At 56.5% G+C, this 20,126-nt stretch overlaps 1 protein-coding gene across 1 annotated transcript in view; it reads right to left on the bottom strand.

Moving 5' to 3' along the window:
* Nucleotides 1–20,126, bottom strand: part of CUNH7orf50 (chromosome unknown C7orf50 homolog) — a 95,828-nt gene that overhangs the window by 18,454 nt on the left and 57,248 nt on the right. Inside the window, exon 2 of the mRNA XM_042780963.1 lies at nucleotides 13,486–13,536. Coding sequence (XP_042636897.1) covers nucleotides 13,486–13,536 — 51 coding nt within the window. The remainder of the gene's footprint in view (nucleotides 1–13,485; nucleotides 13,537–20,126) is intronic.

Raw genomic sequence — 20,126 nt, 5'->3', positions numbered from 1 at the left:
ACTGGGCCAGGCCTTTTGATGGCTTGGCTCTTTGCTCACAGGGGTGGGGGCCATGGGTGGGGACAGGGCCGCTTCCTCACTTTGTCCTCAGCTCCGGAAAGTAAGGTCTGCTTTGTTTGTCTTTGCCTGAGGCGGTTCCTTTTTTTTTTTTCCTCCCCTGAGAGCAGATGATCTAGAGCAGATGAACTAGACATTAGGTCCCCGAGCAAGGTGATGGTGGCAAGACTCCAGTGTCTGGAGCAGGGCGCCTGTCACACCTTGGCTCTGTCTACCACCGTCTCCTTCAGACACCTGACGCAGGTGATGCAAGCCCAGTGTGTGGCAGGTGCCCTGTGCCCTCCGAGACCCAGGCCTCAGCCCAATCTGCACTGCTGGCTCCCCCTCAGAGTGCCATGACCCTACTCGGGGAGATGGCAGCATTTAGCCCCACCTCCTGTCACAATCAATGTACCTGGCAGCGGACCTCACCACTGCCCAGGACCGACCAGGCTGCAGGAGCCAAGGAGTGCCCCCTAGAGAGAACCCTGCTGCTCTCTGGCCCCCACCCCATGCACTGCAGTCCCCAGGAGCAGCAGCTCCTCCTCATTGGTGCCTGGCAACCGTCCACCCGAGGCACAGGTCGCCAGAGCTCCCGGAAGCCACTCATGGGGCTGCGTGTGCCTCTGGCTCCTCCTTGGTGCCCTGGCACCGACCGGCCATCTGGGTCACCAGAGCTCCAGGAAGCCACTCTGGCTCCCCCCGGCACCTTTACCTTTGTCTTCTCTGAACTGTAGGCTCCTGGGGCACAGCCCCATGGGACCTAGAGGTCACTCAGCACATGTCAACTGAAGAGGGGCAGGGAGGGAGGAACAAGGAGGGGGACCGGGACAGCCACAATCCACCCACATCTCCTGGTGACACCAGTCAAAGGCAGGACAGAGGGATTGCACACACATCCTATAGCATGACTGCTGCCAGCCTTGGTATGTCCAGATGGACACAGAGCGCCAGGCCATGCCCAGCTGCTGAGAAGACCAAAGCCGAGCCCCGGCCCCTCCACGGAGTACCACGGCCACGGGGAAGTGTCCCTCCCGAGGGCCCAGCCCCCAGGCTGTATGGCAGCCTCACTCCTGATCTTCCCCAGAAGGTGGTCTGTCCCTCTGGCCCCACTTTACAGTAAAGAAGCCGCAGGTGAGAAGCGAGGTGAGAGGGTAGTAAGGTAGACAGGGTGACGGTGATGAGGCGATATGCCGGTGACAAGGGCGGCGGGTTGAAGTGCTGGTAAGGTGACAGAACACTGGATGCCGTATCGACGTGGTGGTGAAGTGTTGTGGTGGTGGTGCCGGGGTGATGTGACTTGACAGGGTGGACAGGTGATGGGGTCAGCTCAGACTTGGGCGGGTGTGGTGGCCCCCAGGGGGAGCATGGCCACCAACTGGGCTGTCCTCGTGGGCAGAACAGGCAGGGAGACGCCCTCCCCAGCCCAGGCATGGCTGAGTATCCGCTCCCATGGCAGCTCCCAGAACCAGCGAAATACCCAGGTCCCGACACTGTGAGGCATGAGACTGTCTGTGGCCACTGGCTTTCTCTTCACTGAGACATGAGTTCAGGGAAGCTCCTCCCTAGAGGCCAGCAGGCTCCTGAGGTCTCTGTACGTCTTCCCAAACGTGCTGACGCTCCCCTTCTCTCCGTAGGGCACCGTGGTGCAAGCCCTGGATTTGGCGCCATGTGGGGCTGTGACACGCCCAACGGGACGGCAGGTGGCATGGACCTGCCGCTCTGCCGGGACCTGCCGCTGGCCCTGTGGGTGCTGTCGCTGCTCTACTTGCTGGTGGGCCTCCCACTGGGCCTGGGCTACAATGCGCTGCTGGTGCTGGCCAACGTGCACAGCCGCCATACAATGAGTATGCCTGACGTCTACTTCGTCAACATGGCTACGGCCGGGCTACTCCTTGGCGCCCTGGCGCCCGCCTACCTGCTGGGGCCGGCACACCCGCGCTGGGCACTGTGGCGGCTGAGCACCGAGGCCCAGGTCGCGCTGCTGACCCTGTTCCACGTGTGTGCCCTGGTGACCATGTACTCTGCTGCGCTGCTCAGCCTGGACTGCTACATTGAGCGGGCGCTGCCACGCACCTACATGTCCAGCGTGTACAACACACGGCACGTGTGTGGCTTCGTCTGGGGCGGTGCCCTGCTCACCAGCTTCTCCTCCCTGCTCTTCCACATCTGCAGCCACGTGTCCTCGCGGCTCGCCGAGTGCGCCGAGATGCGCAGCACGGAGGCTGCCGATGCCATCATGGTGCTTGTAGGCTACGTGGTGCCCACCTTGGCTGCCCTCTATGCACTAATGCTCATCGCCCGGCTGCACAAGGAGGACTCACCGCTCAGCCTTGGCGACGCGGGCAGGCTGGACCCGTCTGCACACCGCTTGCTAGGGGTCACTGTGGGTACGCAACTTGCACTCTGGACGCCGTACTACCTGACCCTCTTGGGGCAGGTGCTCATGAGCACGCGGGGGCGGCCCGCAGAGGGGGGGCGCGACGTGGGGGCCTTGCCCCTCGCCCAGGACCTCGCCCGGCTGTTGGCCTTCTGCAGTGGCTCAGTAACACCCCTGCTCTACCGCCACATGGACAGGAGCTTCGCCAGCAAGCTCCAGCGGCTGGCCAAGAGAGTGAGGTGCGGGCCGCGGCGCTGCACCCAGGACCAGGGGGCTGTGCAGCAGGAGGGGGACAGGCTGTGACTGGGGCACCACACTAGGTCATGGCAATGGCAGGCACCAGCACACCAGTAGCACGGGTGCGTCTGCGTGGACTTGTTTTTCCGAAAAAGGCTCATCTAAGCCCAAGGCCGTGTTGCTGAGCATGAAGGCCCAGCAGGCAGACTGCTGTCCCCAAGCCATGTGCGCTCCCTGCGCCCGTCCCTAGGCCCAAGCCTCGGATGTGCTCCGTTCTGGCTTCCTCCACGGGCAGTTGGCAAGCGAGGCGATGAGCCCGAAAGCCAGCATTTGTGCCCTGTTGGTCTGTGTTCAAATACTTGATTTTCCTTCTTTTCCTTTGTTGTAGGCAAACAGCTGTCTGACAGGAAGACGGCTAAGTATTAAATGAAGGAGGAAATGTGGACACATGTGCAGTGGGCTGGGGTGGTGGCCCTGTGTTGCTCCCACGTGGCGTGATGAGCCCAGGCGCCGTCTCTCAGCCTGGTCATCATCGGGCAGCATGGGCCTGGGCTGCTGGGAGCATGCTTGCCACACAAGAAACAGATGCAGGCCATAGCTGGTTGCAGCAGTGGATGACTAAGCTAGTCCAAGCTCGCTCCTCACACGCACACATGAGGCCTGATGCCCTGACCCCTGGTGCCCCCACAGGTACGGGGTATACCCACCCAAGTGCGTCCATAACTGACGGATACAAACTCTCTGGAGAGAAGGCTGCTGGGCCTCAAGGGCCACTTCCCTGGGCCGGCTGCCCGGGAACAGCTGCCCACATGGCTGGGGTGTCCGTAGCACACATGCCAGGAAAGGAAGCCTGGCCCCTTGGTGAGAGGCAGCCACTGTCTACACTGCCGCCAGGCCAGTGTTCGCCCCCAGACACAGCCAGTGTGGGTCTCTGCCTAACGCTTTCTAGTTAAGGTGTGCATAAGCCCACAACCCCAGTCCCCAGTCCTGAATCCCAGAAGGCTCTGAGGTTGAGGGACAGGCCCTTGGTGCCAAACTGGTGGAGGGCCCGCATGGTCTGAGTTGGTGTGGGGATCAATACTGATGCGATTATGGGGTGCAGCCAACACCTCGGGGGGCTGCAATGTACGAATGCACCAGGCTACCGTCTGACAATCTGACACACGTGGCCCCGAGGAGAAGGGAATGCGGCTCTGGGGTGATGGCCCTCCCACGTCACCTGCGCCCTGGTCCCGGGGGCTTCAGCCCCTGAGCCAGTCCCCGCTGCTTTATCATACACGTGAGGCTTCCCTCCAAAGGTAGTAGGCTGAGCCACTCCGCCAGGACACTAGGTGCATGGAGTCTCCGTTCCCCAGTCAAGAGCCCCGCTCGGTGAGATGAGTCCTGCAGATGCCCTGCTAAGGGGTGTGCTGTGCCCCCTGACGTGTTGCTCATCTTCACAGCCGCAGCCTGGCATCCTCCCTCCTCCCCCTCCCCGACTCAGAGCAGGCAGGAAGCTGGCTCAGGAGAAGGATTACTGGGCCAGATGGCGGGGGTGTCTCATTCCAGCAGCTCTCACTTGAGGACTCGTGTTTGCTGAGACATGGTGGTGGTAACCCCCCAACTCCATTCCAGACAGTGCATGGGAAGAGCCTGTGAGGCCCAAGTGGACGGCTGCGTGACGGCCTTTAATTCTCCTCTTTAGCAGGGCCCTGACCCTGGCCAGGGGAGGCTGCCGGCTTACCAGGAAGCCACCGCTGCCCTGGGGAAAATACGGTGGGGGCGGGGCTCCACAGCCGTTCCACACAAAACATCCTTTTCTTGCCACTTCCTGCCACTTTGTGCTCTGGACAGAGAGCCCCAGGAGAGTGCAGGCTCCTGGCAACAGAGCGGAATTCCTCACCCAAACCCACTCTCCCCAGCGGAGGCTGCCTGACGTCACAGGAGCGACAGGGCCGTGTGCTGGCCGTGATGGGCTGGGTGACAGTTCCACGGTAACTCCCCCAGCCCCATGTCCCAGGAAGGGCATGGCCGGCTGCAGGCGCACACAGGGTCAGCTTCGGGTATGGCCTACACTGCTTCCAAAGTGTCTGCGCCATGGATGTGCCACCAGCAGGTGTCCTCACAGATCGAAAAGCACTGTAAGTTTTTTGCCAGTCTGGCAGGAATGAGGGCTGAGTGGCTTTCCCCTTTGTACAGATTTCTTACAAAGTTTCAACTCAACTTCCTCTTCACAAAGTGCCTCTCCAGGGCTTCCGCCCATTTGTCTACGTGATCTAAAGTCGGCCTAGGTTTACTGTGGACACACATCCTTGGGGCTGGCTCCTCACCTACGTTACCCTCACTGCTCTTCCCCTGGTGACAAGAGGTGCGGCCCCAGCCATGGAACAGGGAGGTCAGGCAGGTTTTGTGTAAAGTCTCTTGAGAAGAGACACCTCAGTAAGTGATCTTCTTGCTCCATTTCTGTCAGCCACGCAGAAAACTGACAGCACGAGTGAGGATGGTTTAACTGCAGAGCAGCAACTATTTCTAGAACTTGATGCCTGAAGCAACACACATGCACACGTGCGCATGCGCACATGCACTGATGTGCACATATGCACAATGCACGTTTGCATGCAGAGGCGTGCCTGTAGATGCACATATACATGCACTGGCACACATGTCCACAGACATGCACACACAGATATGCACATGGCTGCACACCTGCATGTCTGTGCACATGTGTACCTACATAGAGAAACATGCCCTCCCACACAGGAATGCACATGCACAGACATGCACCTGCACACACAGACATGCCCACAGATGAACACATGCATGGGCATGCACAAATGCACAGACATGCACCTACACACAAAGACATGCCCACAGATGCACACATGTGCACCTGCACACACAGAAAAACATGCCCAAAGATGTACATGTGCATGCATATACACACATGCACTGGCACACAGGCATCATGCTAAAGAAGCATCAAGACACAAATAAGCACGTATGATGGGCCCTGTGACTGATGTTCTGGAGCAGGATGATGAGCCAGCAGGGCTGGAAAGCAGACGGGTGATCACATGGGGGGGGTCACAGAGAACTTTCTAGAAAGGCTTGTCTCAGCAGAATGCCAGTTATACAGGCATGTGCGCCTGACAGCTGACATATGCATCAGCTCACCCTATGACCCCTGGCCAGAGGCTGTCTGGGCCCCTCCCCAGTGTCACTGTGGAGCCCAGGCACAAAATACGGGCAGAACATGGCACACGGGACCACCTGCCTGTCCCACAGGCTAACGCGGCGGCTGGCTCAGGAGTGCCGCCTGGCAGCCGTCTGCAGGCCTGCACACCCAGGCAGCCCAGCCTCATGGCCGGGGGTCCCGATGACCGGAAGACACCCCTCCAGAGTGACGACTGAGAAGACAAGGGCATGGCGGCCAGGTAGCCCTGACGGTGTTTGCAGGGGAGAACTCAGCCAGTCGCATTAGCCAGCTTAGCTGACACTTCCTGCGGACAGCTCTGAGTGGCAGGCCAACTTCTGAGGGACCCAAGAGCCGGCCGGTTGTTCCTGAGAACACCGCAAACACCTGCAGATCTCCCGAAGTCCAGAGAGGAGGTTTACGGGAGAGCAGTTTCTCAGGAATGGGCACAGAAGCAGAGAGGACGGGGCTGGGGCGGGCTCTGGCCCCTGGGGACCAGTTCTGCAGGACCCGGTGCCAGAGCCGCACACAGGCAGGGACCTTAGGGAGGGATGCTCCACTCAAACAGAACCCCTCCAATTGTCCCAGCGCCAGAAGCACCATCATGGGAGATCCTTTCTGCCAGCTCCCCACGTTGGCTCCAAGGGGCCCGGAGGCTGGACTCAGGCAAACCGCATGGGGGAAAGGAGCCCTGAGGCTCCACACTCTGACGGCGCGTGCCAAGGCCTGGCCACATCCTGACCCTCATCACTGCCATCCTGAGGCCTCAGCCCTGAAACCAGCCCGCGGTCCCAGCACCTTGGACCACTCCCTGTCCCCACCAGGCACTGGCCCAGCCCTTGTCCACCGTTCCCTTCTGGGTTTAGCTTTTGTCCACACAGAGGCCCCCCCAGTAACAGACAACATTCCAAGGTCCCCGCTTAAGGGATGCCCTGTGACCCTGGTGCCTTCTCCACACATCACACACAGGACACAGCCCCAACCCCTCATTTGCCAAGGAGAATAACAACAGACCTGTCAGCGGCCCACAGGGGCTAGCAGGTGAGGCAGTGGATGGCAGCTAAAGTGATGCCTGGCAGAAAAGCAGTGCCCAGTGCTGACGGCAGGCGGAGGCTGGATGTGGGGGTGGCAGTGTGGAAATGACCTGAGACTTTCTTCTCAGATTGTCCAAGCACCCTGAGAACTGGCCAAGAGTCTGTCCCACACGGTGAGTCAAAGCTGGCTTTGGCCTCAGAGGATCTAGGGAAGTCGGGTGATTCCCCTTCTCAGGGCTGGCTCCATCCCCACCTGGGGAGCCTCCCACGGAGACCTGCAGAGCACTGGGATGCAGGCACCCAGCCAGCCACGCTCCCTTTCCCTAGCCGACACTCAGCAGCGGGACAGGGAGGGAGGCAGCAGATGGGGGGCTCTGCCACTGCCAGCCACACGTGCACGTGGAGAGCCCTGGAAGCCCCTTGCAGCTCAGGGCACAGGCTGCCCCCTTCTCGCTAGTCGCTGCTCGACACAGTGCCTCCCTGGAAAGCGCACAGGAGGAGCTGGGGAGTGGCAGGGGACGAGACTTCCTGCACAAGTTCCCAAGGCAGTGGGGTACTTCCCCTCACTTACTATCTCTCCCTCTGCAGGTGGGCTTCAGTCCTATACAAACCCACCTTTCTCACCTAGCCCCCAGACTGGGGGAGGGGAGCTGCCAACACCGTGGGGGGTGGGCCCAGGGGGCGGCAGCTTGATGGGGTACAGCAGTGGCACAATATACCCTGAAACATCCCTTCCCTGGGGCTCTGGGTCTCGTGCCAGCCCCCCAGCTATGTTCTGGTCTCTAGGGGCCGACAGGGCAGGGGCAGGCCTGTCTTTTCACACAAGGACTCCGCGTCTGGGAGGGTGGGTGGCCTGCAGGAACCACTGCCTCCCCTTGTCCCCTGTCCCCTGGGTGGCGGCCTCTTACCCATGGAGGAGGGCCAGCCTGCCTCTGCAATCCTATACAAAGCACAGGTACCCTGCAGGCACAGCTGGTGCCAGAAAGCAGTGACCACCAGTGGCCACGTGTCCCTTGTTTCCAGGGCATCCATCCTGGTAATAGCTGAGGCTTGCCTGTGCTCACCACATGCCTAACTCTGACCCCTCCACCTTGGGGCCTGGGGGGCAGCACCACTCCCACCCACATGAGCTGTGGGCACAGATGTACCAAAGGCTGGTGGAGGCCAAGCATAGTCCTCAAATCTTGAGGACCCCTTAATGGGTAGGCTTCACACATGGGAGCCCCCAACAGGTGAGCTCCAGGCACGGGAGCCCCTAACAGGCAAGAGCCAAGCACAAGACCCCCTGAGGGGTGAGCTCCAGACACAGGACCCCCCGACAGGCAAGCTCCAAGCACAGGACCCCTCGACGGGTGGGCTTTGTACACAACAACCCCCGGAAGGCGAGCTCCAGGCACATGACCCCTCAATGGGTGGGTTTTGCACACAGGATCCCCCAACAGGTGAGCTCCAGGCACAGGACCCACAAAGGGGGCATCAAAATGAACAGGAATGCTTCCTGTGTGCAGCCCAGTGGGCAGGCACAGCCCCCATCCAGGAACGTGGGGTCCTTGGACCTCTCTCTACCTCCCCGGCTGAGGGCTTTCCAGAACCTTCTGTGTGTGTCACATGCAGAGACCTCACCTGCACGGGCCTCCACCTGTCCCACCAGCACCGCTTGGGGGGGCTGCTCTCCAGGCAAGCCGAGGTGCTGTCATCAGTGGTGGGTGATAGCTCACCTGAATGTGGGTGAGCCAGACACCTCTGTCCAGAGCCTCCCCTGTGCACGGGGTCCTTGCTGTCGGGACGGTGGGTAGAGGCCCCAGATTAGGGGGCAGAGCCGGCCGCCTGTGCCTGACGTGTCAGGGGTGGCTCCCTGAATTTTCCGTTGGCTCAGCGGGCTGGGAACAGTCTTCCCTTGTTGCAGGGTGGGGTTTCAGGTCCTATTTTAGGTTGCCTGCCTACTGGGAGGGGCCGCCGCGAGAAGGGCAGCTGTGGACTCCACAGACAGGAAACCCATGGAGCCCGCTCTCATGCCCAGGCGCTCAGCCGCCCCCCCACGCAGCTTGGTGGCTATTCGAGTCCTGAGGCCCTAAGCTTCTGCAAGTGCAGTGCGTGTGGCCCCTGCTCTCCATTCGGGCTGCAGGGTATGCACCTGCTCTCTGCACGTCCACAGAGCCCACAGAAGGTGGGAGGCACACGCCGGGCCAGGAGGGCGGAGGGGAGTGCCGGACGAATCCTCAGTCACACTCGCCTGGGGCATCGCTGGGGCCTCCCCCAGGTGAGTCCTTCTGCCGGGAGCCCCCACAGGCCATCTGACCCAGGAGCTACAGGGTCAACGTGTCATTCACCCTGCAGGCTGGCTGCAGACCCAAAGTTACGAGTCCGACATACTTTCTCAGGGTTTGATCAGGAGAGTGGCTTGTCCTTGTTGGCAGGAGATGGGCAGTGGCTACAGCTGCGTCCCCCAGGGATGAAGCGGCAGGGTCCCTAAATCCTGGCCTAGGGCAGAGCCGCTGGCTCGGCTTTCAGTACCATGACTGCTTCCCAGCAGACACGTGGGGAGCTGCGTGTTGTCTCAGGGCCTGCAACCTGGCAGGGGGAGATCTGTCCAGCAGAGTTGGGGTGGGGCAGGCCCTGTGCCCACCCAGACAGCGAAGGGGAGGGCCAGGGAGTGTACCCTGCGGAGGCGCCTGGTCACATGACCTCCCAGCCCTGCCAGCGATACCACGCCACCCACCTCCAGACACTATGGCTGACACGGCTAGCTAAGAAGGCACTGAGGAGCCTTCAAGGGGCCCTGGTGGCACAGTGGGGAAAGCACTGAGCTTCTAGCTACTCCACAGAAGAAAGATGAGGTGGTCTGCTTTTGTAAAGACTGACAGCTTTGGAAGGCCTATGGAGCAGGTGTCTGTCCTAAAAGGCTATGGGCTGGAATTGAGTTAACAGTAACGGGTTTTGACAGCAGTGGGTTTTGAGGGGCCACGTCCACATACTCCAGCATCTCTAGGAGAGGGCTCTTCATGCCAGCAGAGGTCACCCGTGAGGAACTTTCTCCTGTGCTCTGCAGGCCTCCATGGCTATGTCCAGTGGGAAGGGGTCTGGGGCAGGGTCTCTGCCAGGAGAGCCTTTAAGGCAAGCCTTCAACCAGATGTCCAATCCCCGCTCCACTGCTGCGAGCCGTCGGCCAGCTGAGCGCATCGAGCGTGCTGGCTGATGGGCCGCACGTGGCTATAGGGCCTTGGGTCAAGCCCAGGGAGAAGGTACTGTGTCACCAACATGTCACCCCTGCAGGCGGGCAGGCACGGACACCGTGGGATTTCGAGGAGATGGACTGACTGGAGCTAGATCAGGGTTCTCCTTTGTCTCTGTTGGGTCCTCCCTGAGCCTCAGAGCAGCGAGGGCCAGAGTAGCCACTGCTCTGAGGCTGGGGGTCACCTGGGGAGGCCAAGGTCACCCCCTGGCAGCGCTGCTTAGCTCTCAGGTGCTGGGGAGGGCACAGGCACATTCCCAGAAGGCCACGCTGCCACACCTGTCCACAAAGCCCACCTGCACAGGAAACAGCCATCCTATAGAGGCTGTTGGGACAGACGGCAGTGCCCACTGCTTGGCCAGGAGCTGACCACAGTGCTGTGGCTACTACACAGCTGTGTACAGTGGTGGCACACTCAAGCCAGTGAGGTCTGTGCTACGGGGGCGGGGGAGGCATGTGAGATAGAGGGGGAGAAAGACGAGAGAGAGAGAGAGAGAGAGAGAGAGAGAGAGAGAGAGAGAGAGGGAAGGAAGAGTGAGGACAGAGGGAGAGAAGGGAGAGAGAGGGAGGGGGAGGGAGAGAGAGTGAGGAAGAGAGAGGGAGAGAGAGGGGGACAGGGAGAGAGAGAGAGGGGGAGAGGGGGAGAGAGAAGGAGGGAGAGGGAGGGGAGAGGGGAGATGGAGGGAGAGGGGGAGAGAGGGAGGGGGAGGGAGAGACAGGGAGGGAGAGAGAGAGGGAAAGAGGGGGTAAGAGGGAGGAAGAGGGAAGGGAGAGGGAAGGGGAGAGGGGGAGAGGGGGAGAGAGGGAGAGGGAGGGAAAGAGGGAGAGGGAAAGAAGGGGGAGGGGAGGGAGGCGTGCACACTGAGCACTGGGCAGGAGAGGGGAGAAGTGAGAGGGTCCATGGGTTTGAGGAGACTCAGGAAACCCTGTGCCCTAATATACACACAAAGTCATGTTTCCTACCAAACTGAGCCAAACTCAGTGCCATCAAGTCAATTCCGACTCATAGTGACCCCCTTTGGGTTTCCAAGGCAGTAAATCTTTACAGAAGTAGATTGCCTAGTTTTCTTTCATGGAGTGGCTGGTGGGTTTGAACCTTCAACCTTCTGGTTAGCAGTCAAATGCCTGAGGCACTGCACCACCAGAGCTCATAAAAGGTGTTCTAACATGGAGTGGAACTAGGTGGTAGGGGTGGGGCTGCTCAGTGGGGCCCCTCCAAGCAGCAGTCAGCCATATGATCCTGGAGGGAGACCGTGTGCACCCCCTCACCAACACATCCCAGGTGGGAAGGCTGGCTGAGGCAGGTGTGTGGGGTCTAAGCTGGCTTCCACACACTACCTGATGCCAGGCCAAAGCCCATGAACCCCACTGGGCAGCTGGCTGGCAACATGGGCCGTTTCTGGCCACAAGCTAATCTGATCAACCCACAAAAGCTCATGTCCCAGGATCCTGAACGGGGGAAAACGATTACTCATGTGGTGACTGGACCCAGAGTCTGGAAGGAGCAAGGGGCCTGAAAAGGAAACACTGACAGAGCCCAGACCAGAGGCTGGGAGAGCTCTGTCTTACCAGAAAGCCAAGGGGCGGTCATGTGGAGAGGGGGCATCATCCCACAGCATAGAGAGCAGGGGCGGCCATGTGGAGAGGGGCTTTCAGGCCCACAGCACAGAACAGGGGCCGGGTTGGCATCATGAGTGGGCATCGAGGGAACAGACACAGACAAATTGCGTCCATTTTTATGTGGAATCTGACACTGCAATCCCCAACAGAGAGAGACTAAAGTGGCTGAGAACAGCCCCTGGGCTTCTGGGGCTAGGGGACAAGGACATCCCAGCTTCCCTGAGGCCTCGAGCCACCCCAGGATACTGTGTTCACTGTGCTCACTGTCACACATCTCCCAGACACGAGAACCATCCCGAGAGTGGTCAGTCTGCACAGCATGCAGAAAAACAAGTGTGAACTGCTCTGGGGCACTTGTAAGGCATGCAGGAGACAAGAGGGTCTGTGACACAGAGGGCAGCAGCAACTCCCGCTCCGTCGTGTCCATGATGACCAGCACCGTGCTAATGACTTGGCCACTAGAGACAAGAGAACTGTGCAGGAACCTGGACACACACGACAAGCTCAGTGCAGCTGCAGATCTCCCCACCCACAGCGACGTACACACATCCACGGGCGGCTGCCCTGGCCAGGGCACAGGGAGACGCTCACCTTCTCCACTGGAGGAGAGGGCTGCTGCGTCTCCCACCCCTCAGTGTGGGAAGTGACCCGCTGGTTGACACCCAGGCCTCAAGAAGCATCCTGAAGGACTATTTATCAATTACTAAATTATTAAAATGTAATTTTCATTGTGAGAGTCTTATGAGCCAACACGGTTCCCATTTGATAGTTTGTACTCAAGTGGCCGTGACCCTGACTGTGTCCGAGTGACTATTTAAGGAGCCGCAGCCCAGCACTGCAGCATGGAACCCAGAACTCTTGGCGCTCCAGCCGGGAGCTCCCAGGGGACTCCAGACCCAGACCTTGGCAGCCCCTGTGCGTGGCTTTGGCAGGACATCCCAGAAGCCCCTGGTTCTTGGCCTGCGACTGGCCACCAAAACCAACCCTGGCCTGTGTGGACAGATGTCCATCCCCAGGGAGCCCAGGCTACTGTGGGAAACAGTGGCAGCAGCTTCATGAGTGGCTGGACACCACGTAACCCCGCCATCTCCCTAGTGGGTCATTACCCGAGAAACTAGCCCGTGCCTTCCCCCCACAGCAGACCTAGGCCCTCCTGGCACAGGAGGCTGACAGGGGAAGCAGGCCCTGAGCTGCTGAGTCAGCAGTGGAGCAGGGACACCCTGGTGCTTGTCCCCTAGGTCGGGAGTGATGTCTGATCCACCTCACATATGGGGAGGCAGAGGCTTGAGGATGCAGGGGCCCACCCAGAGCCAGTAAGAGATGCGGCTGGTCTGGGACCTCCTGACCAGCCTACAGGGGAGAGGAGGTGTTCAGCCCCTCTGCCTCTTCCAGGGCCACCATGTGCTGCTGCCAGAGAACCACACAATTGAGGGAAAATGCGGGGAACCACCTTTCCCATCGGGCGCAGGGGTCAAGGTTGTCCTTTGGCCAAGCTCAGCCTACATGCACACGCCACCTGGCAGGGTGGCCCAGGGCCGACCATTCACAGAGCCAATGCTGGCCCTGGCAGCCTCACAGTGAACACTCCACATCACTGTGGGGCCCTCACACAGGGCCCAGAACCAAGGATGCTGGGGCCAATGGCACAAAGACCTCCCTCCCCACTGGCTTGGATGACAGCAGTGCTCCTGATAGCTTCCAGTAGGCCTACCACTGTCCCTCAGGCCCCTGTGCAGTGTCCTAGAGACCTGCAGAACACAGTGCTGTCACTCACCGGGTCGAGACACACCTGGAGGACATGTGGGTCCTTCATGTCAGGGCGGGCCTGTGGAGGAAAGACAGTATTAGTTAGCGGGTGTGCAGACACAGGCCACACGAGGACCAGCCGGGCGGGCGTGCAGTCGCAGGCCACACGAGGACCAGCCGGGCGGGCGTGCAGACGCGGGTCACACGAGGACCAGCCGGGCGGGCGTGCAGACGCGGGTCACACGAGGACCAGCTGAGTGGGTGTGCAGGTGCAGGTCACACGAGGACCAGCCGGGCGGGTGTGCAGACGCAGGTCACACACAGACCAGCCAGTGCCACCGCAGCTCTCCCGGGACCTGCTGTGCGCTCAGCCCTCCTGTGCAGGGGAGTTGGCTGGGGGCCATGTGGTCACCCATTCTACAGAGGAGGCCAGTGAGACTGCAGAGGGTAAGTGGAGTCTACTGTGATACACACTGGTCGCAGGCAACCCAACACCATGGGTCCCCCTCCTCACTACCCAGAACCCGAGCCAGCAGGCCACTTCCTCATCCAGAACCCCAGAGCCAACAGGCTGTTTCCAGAGGAGGCTGCCCACCTTGGACCCCAGCCCCCCAGAGGCCCGTTTCCAGGGAGGGGAGCTGCCCCTGGTTCTGGTCGTAACAGGTTTTGGTACTCAGATCTACCCACCTGCCGGAAAAAGATTTAAAAAGAAAAGAAATTTCCAGAAGCACAGGAGAGCACAAGAGAGTGAGGAATTGCCAGGCAGAAGTGAGGGGCCGGAGAGGCTTCCCGAGGCTCTGAGAGCCCCTCCCCAGAGCCAGTTGGGCTGGCCACACAAGGACCGGAGCAATGGCTCTGCCTGGCTGCTGTGTTTGGGCTCCAAGAGGGTGGGCTTCTGAACACTGATTGTTTGCAGTCAGGGTCACATGTGGGCGGCACCACCCAGGGATACCCAGCAGGGACCGTGGGGCAGCCAGCCCTCAGGATGAGGGAGAACGGGAAGTAGCCCAGCTGCTTTCAGATTCCGGAATGTTCTGGGATCCCAGAGGTCCTAGACAGGCGAGCCCCCTGATGCTTGTGAAAGCTAAAGGGAACATTCTTTGGAATAAATTTCCCTGCAAGCCTCCAGTTACTCCCCAGTGGAACTTTTCAAGGACAGATGACCACAGACACAAAGCACTGGACTCCAGAAACGGTCATATTTGAAAACAGTCAGGCCACCCTCCCAGGCATAGAAGACATGTGTGAAGACACCTGCAAGGAATTGGCATCAGTGGCAATGCCAGCAGGTCCCAAGTCTCCAGAAGAACCCCTAGAAATGAGAGTCCCGCTTAGGGGAGACCAAGGCAGAGGGAACATGTGAAGCTGCCTAGGCATGACTGACCTACGACACCAGGCCACCGCCGCAAGCAGCCCAGCAAACCCCGAGAGCAGGACAAACCAACAGTCGTTCACAAATTCCAGCCCAATAGCAGCACCACACTCAGACCAGCAAAGTGAGTCTTCACCACCATCCAAGGGATTTCACTGAAGAGAATTCTAGAAAATACACTTCAGGAGGCAGGGAAACTATTCTAGGTAGAAGGGCTGCCGTGAAAAGGAATGAAAAGCAAAAACCAAGAAACCACCCCCACTGCTGTGGAGTCAATTCGGACTCACAGCGCCCCTACAGGACAGAGTGGAACTGCATTACAGGGTCTCCAAGGCTGTCAATCTTCATGGAAGCAAAGCCCAAACCACACCCACTGTCTTGGAGTCCATTCTGACCCACAGCGCCCCTAGAGGACAGAGTGGAACTGCCCACAGTGTCTCCAAGGCTGTCAATCTTCACAGAAGCAAAGCCCAAACCACACCCACCACCGGGGAGTTGATTCTGACTCACAGTGCCCCTAGAGGAAAGAGTGGAACTGCACCACAGGGTCTCCAAGGCTGCTAGTCTTTATGGAAGCCGACTGCCAGCTCTTTCTTCCAAACAGGGGCTGATGTTTTTGAACCACTGACCTTTTGGTTGGCAGCGCAATGCTTTAATCACTGCACTCTGGTATGAAAAACGAAGCAGTAAACGTATGGCTCTAAATAAATGCTGACATCATGAAACAACAAGAGCACGACCTATGGGTTTTGAAAAACACCACCAATGGTATACCATCTGGAAGGAGTTGGGTGGGGCTGAAGGTTATAATACTCATCCTGGCCCGGGAAGGGTGAGAACAGTACTACTCAACTGAGGAAAGACACCTGGGAAGTAACGTTTGCGACATGGAACATCCTGAAGCTGTCAAAGCAGTCAGGGCTGGTGCTGATGTGTGTGGGGACAGGAGATGCCTCCACTGTGTTAAGTGAAAAAAGCAAAGGGAAGATCCTGCCTGTTAACCACCACCTGTGTGTCAGTGAACACCTGTCTGTGGGCACGCCCCAGCTGCCCCAGCCATCACAGGCTGGGGAGGAGGCCAGCATCCCCTCTGCACTCTTCTTCAGAGCTAGCGGTTTGCAGACTGGTCGCCCCGTGGGGTCGGCTGGCCTGGCCCAAGGCAAAGAGGTGCTGCAGCACTGATACCACCCCCCGCCCAGCGACTGCTCGGCTGGGGAGCCTGAGGGCTTTCCTGTGGGACCTCATCGTGACCAACGTGCTGCTGACCCTGCCGTTCCTGATGGCTACCACCGGGCCAGATGACCTGGTCGCCACCGGCCCGGACTACGGTGTCCTGGTCTTTGGCACCAAGGCCGCTACTTGAATGTCCAGCACCCAGGTGACTGCACTCTTTGTACTCCCACTCCACGCCCTGTGCTGTCTGCCCACGGTGACCAAGGGGCCCCAAGGCGGGCTCTGGCCCTGGTGGCCATCCCGGGAAGGGCCCTCTGCAGCTCCCTGGGGGCGGCGGCCCCGGTGGCCCCTCCAGGGAGCTGCACAGAACCACCTGGCGCCAGCTGCGAGGACGAAGTCAAGGTCAGCCTGGGCTCGGGGCTGGGCCTTCTGTTGGAGCTGTCCTCCTTCACTCTGCTCTCGGTCCTGTGGCTGGCCTGGTCCAGAGGGGTCCTGCCTCTGCTGCACCTGCCGTACTGGCCATCACCCAGAGTGCCTGCCAGCCCTTCTACAATGCCACGCTGCTCCACAGGGCCAGCGCGAAGCTGCGGGGGCCCTCAGCTCTCCCTCAGTGAGCTGGCGCTGTTTGGGAAGAGCTGTGTGACTTCCCTGGAGACCTTGCTTCTCCACCAGCCCTGCAGGCAGGCCCTGCTGAGGGTACGGCCCCCAGCAGCATCTCCTTACAGGGAGCAAGGAGCCAGGCCTGAGTCCACTGGGCAGGAGAGAACCTTCTGGGACCTTAAGAAACTGCAAAGGCTGGGGCTGACGTCCACTTCATCGCACCCGATGGCTAGGAAGATGCTCATTAGCTCCCAGTTAGCAAGGCTCCCCACACAAAAAGTACAGTGATACCTGGGCCCAGAGCACAGTCACATCTACAGGACAGCCAGAGAGTCAAGGAGGCAAAGCCAGTCAGACACAAGCCTGAATGGAATGTAACTTCCCCAGATAGGGTGGGTGTGACCCTATATTAGTCTGACCACTGGTTGGCATCTTTCTCTACCCTACCCCAACCAAATGACAAAAAATGGTGGTCTTGAAAACAAATCCAACACCAACTTCCCTATTACTCAAACGAACAAAAAAATACAGTTTTCTTCACCAAACAGTCTCAATGTACAGTGTGGAAGAGAAAAGACGCCCACCACCCCAGCAGTACCTGCCGTGGCCTGGTCCTCGTGGATGCTGGAGGAGCTAGACATCACCCCAGCAGTCCATGCCATGGCCCACCCATTATGGACGCTGGAGCCAGTGGTGCCCGCTGGGAAGCTGAACTTGAAGGGGAAAGCAGGAGTGTCTCAGAGCACGAGCCGTGCAGACACCTCATCCACCAGGAGTCAAGGTCAACTAGGCCCATCCACACAGTCCCCTTCTAATGAAGATGCAGCACGAGGCCTCTGGGGTGCTCACTACAAATGCGCAGCCTCACTCTAGTCACGCGGAACTTCCAACAAACCCAGGTGGAGAGACAGTCCACACAGCATGAGTGACCCTCATCACAAGGGCCACGGGCAGGAGAGACAATCCACAGCACAACTGACCCTCATCACAAGGGCCACGGGCAGGAGAGACAATCCACAGCACAACTGACCCTCATCACAAGGGCCACGGGCAGGAGAGACAAAGGTCACCTCCCATGTGCTGGAGAGAAAGGTGGAGAAAGAACCACTAGATGGGCCTTGGAACAGAAAAGGCACATTATGGAAAACCAGTCAAACTCGAGAAACTAACGGTATTCACCAATGTTAATTTCTTGGTTTTGAGACTATCCAACAGATATGCAAGATGTAAATCTTAGGGGAAGCTGGGTGCATGGGCGCCAGGTACATGGGGACTCTCTTGTTTGTGCAACTTTTCTCTAAGTCTAGAATCCTTTCAAAATAATACATTAAAAAAGTGTTTATACAATGGAAGACATAATAAATGAGATTGAAGACAAATACCTGAATACTTCTTTGGAAAGGGATCAATCAGAAAAAAAGATCAAAACAAAATGAAAAAAGCCTTAGGTTCATGTGGGATACCAGCAAAAGGAATAACCTATGTGTAACTGGAATTCCAGAACAGGAAGAGAAAAAAGAAAACCACTGAGAAAATTGTCAAAGATTTGTTAGAAGAGAACTTCCCCAATATGATGAAAAACAAGAACATATCTATTCAGGAAGTCCAACGAACCCCAAACAGGTTAGACCTCAAAAGGAAATCACCAAGACATATCATCATCAAACTCATCAAAACCAAAGACAAAGAAAGAATCCTGACAGCAGCATATGAAAAACAAAAAGTTACTTACAAAGGACAACCAATAAGAATAAGCTCTGATTTCTCAGCAGCAACCACACAAGCGAGAAAGGAATGGGATGGTATATATAAAACCTTGAAAGAGAAAAATTTCCAACCAAGAATTATATACCCAGCAAAATTGTCCCTCAAAGATGATGGTGAAATTAGGAGATTTCCAGATAAGCAGAAATTAAAGGAATTTGTTAAAACCAGACCAACCTTACAAGGGATGCTAAAGGGAGTCCTTTGAACAAAGAACCAATAATAGCAAACAACAACTGACCATTAATGCACAAGATGACATAACCTTATGGAAGTATTCAAAGTAAAATAAGCTTACAAGATTGTAAACAGGGAACCAGAGTCATTATTTGGCAAATGAGGACAACTACAAACCAAAAAGAGGGAAAAAATAGTGTAGTTACAGAACTTCTAAATGTTGAAGAAGTCAAGAGAGTTGCAAGATAGAATGGGCTATTCTAAACTTGGGGAGAAAACTATAAATCACAAGGTAACCTCAAATAATAATGATAAACCTTCATATCACAATAAAAAAAGAGGACAAGCACAAATATTTAGCAAACACTAAAACAACAGCAACAAAGGAAATGATAACATGATTCATAAACATAATGAGCTCAGCACAAAAGATTATATGGAACAAAGAAACCAGGAGCACCATGAAAAAACACATAACAAAATGACAGCAACCAATTCATACTTGTTGATAATTACAGTGAATGGCAATGGATTAAATGGACCACTCAAGAGATGAAGAGTTGCAGGCTAGATAAGAAAACATAACTCATCAATATGTTGTCTACAAGAGACACACCTTAGAGACAAAGACAAAAATAGACTAAAAATCAAAGGCTGGAGAAAGATGTATCGAGCAAATGGCAACCAAAAAACAGGAGTGGCAATATTAATTTCTGATAAAACTGACTTTAAGACAAAAACCACCATGCAAGGCAAGGAAGGACATTATATAATGATTAAAGGATCAACTGAACAAGAAGATATAACCATAATAAGTATCCATGGACCCAATGAAAGAGGCCCAAAATACATAAATCAGACTTTCACCCAATAATAGCACAATATACATTCTTTTCCAGTGCACATGGAACATTTTCCATGATAGGCCATATGTTAGACCATAAAACAAGCCTTAATAAATTTAAAAACACTGAAATACTGCAAAGAATCTTCTCAGATCACAATGCTACCAAATTAGAAATCAACAATAGGAAGATCAACGGAAAAAGAGGAAACACATGGAAACTGAACACCCTCCTTTAGAAAGACTGAGTAAGAGAAGAAATAAAAAATGAAATTCAAAAATTCCTTGAATTAAACGAGAATGAAAACACAGCATCCAAAATATTTGGGACACAGCAAAAGCAGTGATCAGAGGCCAGTTTATAGCAATAAATGCACACATCAAAAAAGAAGAAAGAGCCAAAATCAATACCTTAACCCAGTATCTCCAACAATTTGAAAAAGAGCAGGAAAAAAAAAAAAAAAGCCTACAGTCACTAGAAGAAAGGAAGTAATAAAGATTCCAGCAGAAATCAATAAAACAGAAAATAGAAAGACAACAGAAAAAAATCAACAAGAAGTTGGTTTTTTGAAAAGACTAATAAAATTGACAAACCACTGGCAAATTTAACAAAGGAAAAGGGGGAAGAGAATACAAATAACATGAATAAGAAATGAAATGGGCGACATCACAACAGAACCAACTGAAATAAAAAGGATAATATCAGGATACCATAAAGAACTGTACTCCAACAAATTTG

Source organism: Orycteropus afer, unplaced genomic scaffold, assembly GCF_000298275.1.
Source record: "Orycteropus afer afer isolate SDZICR_OR568_19922 unplaced genomic scaffold, OryAfe1.0 scaffold00006, whole genome shotgun sequence".
NCBI classification, from domain to species: Eukaryota; Metazoa; Chordata; class Mammalia; order Tubulidentata; family Orycteropodidae; genus Orycteropus; species Orycteropus afer.
The sequence above is the reverse complement of the archived record's forward strand: the minus strand, read 5'-3'. Positions and strand labels throughout refer to the sequence as shown.